The following is a 2,254-nucleotide window of genomic DNA, read 5'->3' as shown; positions in this document are numbered from 1 at the left end:
GGGGGAAATGTGGTAAAATATGAAAGTTTTTAACAGTCGGTTAGGATAACTGAAAGACGCCAGTTTTTCAAGGACCACCCTTTTGGGGAGGAGATGAACAGTCTGCCTGCTGCGCATGTCAGACTGCCTGCCGGGTACAGGCCGCCTGCTGCGCATGTCAGACTGCCTGCCAGGTTTTTTTTTGACTTCCGGGGTGGGGAGAACGAGAGGAGGCCTTGGGCCTGCTTGGCGGGACTCCTGACGGCGCGGCACAGACTCTCTCTCCAAAGGTGGCCTTTTTCGGTTTGGTGAGTTTTTATAAGGAATATAGACTAAGCTTAGACTTAAGACGATTTGTATTGTGTTTCTACTTTCCTATCCTTCTAATCAACATCACCTTGTGACTATCATAACTATAAATAAAAAGGTCTATCTAGAAAACCAAAAGCTGCTTCCATTTACTAGTTTGGGAGATAAATTAAGGGAAAGGTTAAGTAGGGGAGATTTATGATCTAATATCCAATTTTAAATAGCTGACGAGTCTGGGCCCATCGTAGTCATCAGAATCTGTGGAATCTTCTTCTTCATCTTCCTCGATCACAGAACATTCATCGTGGCTGGTTTCCCTTGGGGTGGTGGAGACCTTGAAGTTGGGACACACCATATGGAACCTAGGAATGGCCACGTTGAATATCCTGTCCTTGTAGTAAAGGAGGTGAAAGGTGTAATGTCCTTCCATGTAGCCTGATGTGGTGGAGAAGGTGGTACAGCTGGTGTACTCATACACTCGGCCAGGGGTAAGGATGGGGAACTCTCCCACCACTCCGGGCCCCTGAACCTCTTCGATTTCACCTTTGGCGTTGGTGATTCTCCAATATCTACTGTCTAACTGACAAGTCTTCTCAGGAAGGGCATCTTTAGACATCTCAATCCTGATTCGGTAAGTGAAGAAGTAGTGAGGTGGGTGTACAGAACTAAGCTCTGGGAGAAATGATGTGGACACTGACACTGTGATGTCTCCAGTTGTTGCCACATATCCCTTATCGTGAACATACCTGAAAATCTGGTCTCGGATGATAGGGTAGCCCCCTGTCACAACATTGTGCACGTAAGAGGTGAACCATTCTGTATAAGAATCACCTGTAATAAACATATCGATTGCCGATGGATTCCGAGCCATCTGGTCTGGACACTGATAGAAGATCTCATACTTGATGCGGCCTTCTACACTTTCCAATGCCATATATTGACTCAACCCAGTAGGTATGCAAAAAGTGAGAGGTAGGCACTGCTTCAGGCCCTGCCTCTGCTGGAATCCTCCAGCGGCTGTGTCGACGTCCAACAAATCCTCAGAGCGGTAGTGACTGGAGAGGGCCATGCTTCCCATCAACCCAGGAACCACCAGCTTCTGCCCATTGTGGATCCGAAAGGAGCATCGATAGTCATTGGGAAGTTTGCACCCAATCTGTGCTTCCACAGCATCAAGCTCACGCTCCTCCACACTGTCTTTCAGAGATCCAATCATCCTTGGACACCTCTGTCCCAAGTATCTCTCCAGATCATCCCAGGCTTTTTTAAGAGTAGCATAATGTTGAATATATCTTCCCAAATCAATGTAAGTGTCTTTGAAGAGAGTTTTCCAACTTTTGTTCTTCTGCGTTTTTTCTGCCTCTGACAAAAGCCAATATTTTTTGCAATGTCTTCTCCAGAGAGGATCATGGTTTGATAGTTGGTTTAATCGTCGGCTGACACAACTGCAGCTGACGAGGTCCCGATAGTCCAGGAAGGAGAAGATGAGCAGCAGGGGGTCGGTGGGCAGCAGCTCCAGGCACAGCTCGGGTTCCTCCGCCCCCAATGCAACTGCCGCTGCCGCCATCTTGCCAGGCCCCGGCTGAGGACTCTCGCCCCGCCTCGGCTCCTCCCTGGCCACGCCCTCCAGCCCGGGGGGGGGCGGCGGAGGAGGCGCAGACGAAACGGGGGGGGGGGGGGGGGGGGTTCGCCGAGAACCCCAACCGGGGGGGCCTCCGGAGGCGCCTTCCTCCCAGAAAGCTGAACATCGTGGCGGAGAGGGGGCCGCAAGAGGCCAGGAGTCGGGGATGGATGGATGGATGGATGGATGGATGGGGGGGCCCCCCCGCTGACCAGGGCGAGGAGACTGCGAGCAGCAGCGGCGAGGGCTGAGGGGGACCAAAACATACCTTTCTTATTAAACCCTGTTTAAAACTTTCCTTTTGCCACACATATACATTCTTTAGCCATTACACTCAAATTCCAA

At 50.7% G+C, this 2,254-nt stretch overlaps 1 protein-coding gene across 1 annotated transcript; it reads right to left on the bottom strand.

Annotated features, from left to right (window-relative positions):
- Positions 1-484: 484 nt before the first annotated feature.
- On the bottom strand, positions 485-1,878 carry LOC122746686 (F-box only protein 3-like). Its single transcript, XM_043992519.1, has one exon. The coding sequence runs from the start codon at positions 1,853-1,855 to the stop codon at positions 485-487; it is 1,371 nt and encodes a 456-aa protein (XP_043848454.1). The 5' UTR covers positions 1,856-1,878.
- Positions 1,879-2,254: the final 376 nt, after the last annotated feature.

The sequence above is a fragment of the Dromiciops gliroides genome, chromosome 1 (genome assembly GCF_019393635.1).
Source record: "Dromiciops gliroides isolate mDroGli1 chromosome 1, mDroGli1.pri, whole genome shotgun sequence".
Classification (NCBI taxonomy): Eukaryota; Metazoa; Chordata; class Mammalia; order Microbiotheria; family Microbiotheriidae; genus Dromiciops; species Dromiciops gliroides.
The sequence above is the reverse complement of the archived record's forward strand: the minus strand, read 5'-3'. Positions and strand labels throughout refer to the sequence as shown.

What these genes read in the sequence shown, in the direction of transcription:
- LOC122746686 (XM_043992519.1), bottom strand. Translation starts at nt 1,855, where the DNA reads ATGGCGGCAGCGGCAGTTGCATTGGGGGCGGAGGAACCCGAGCTGTGC.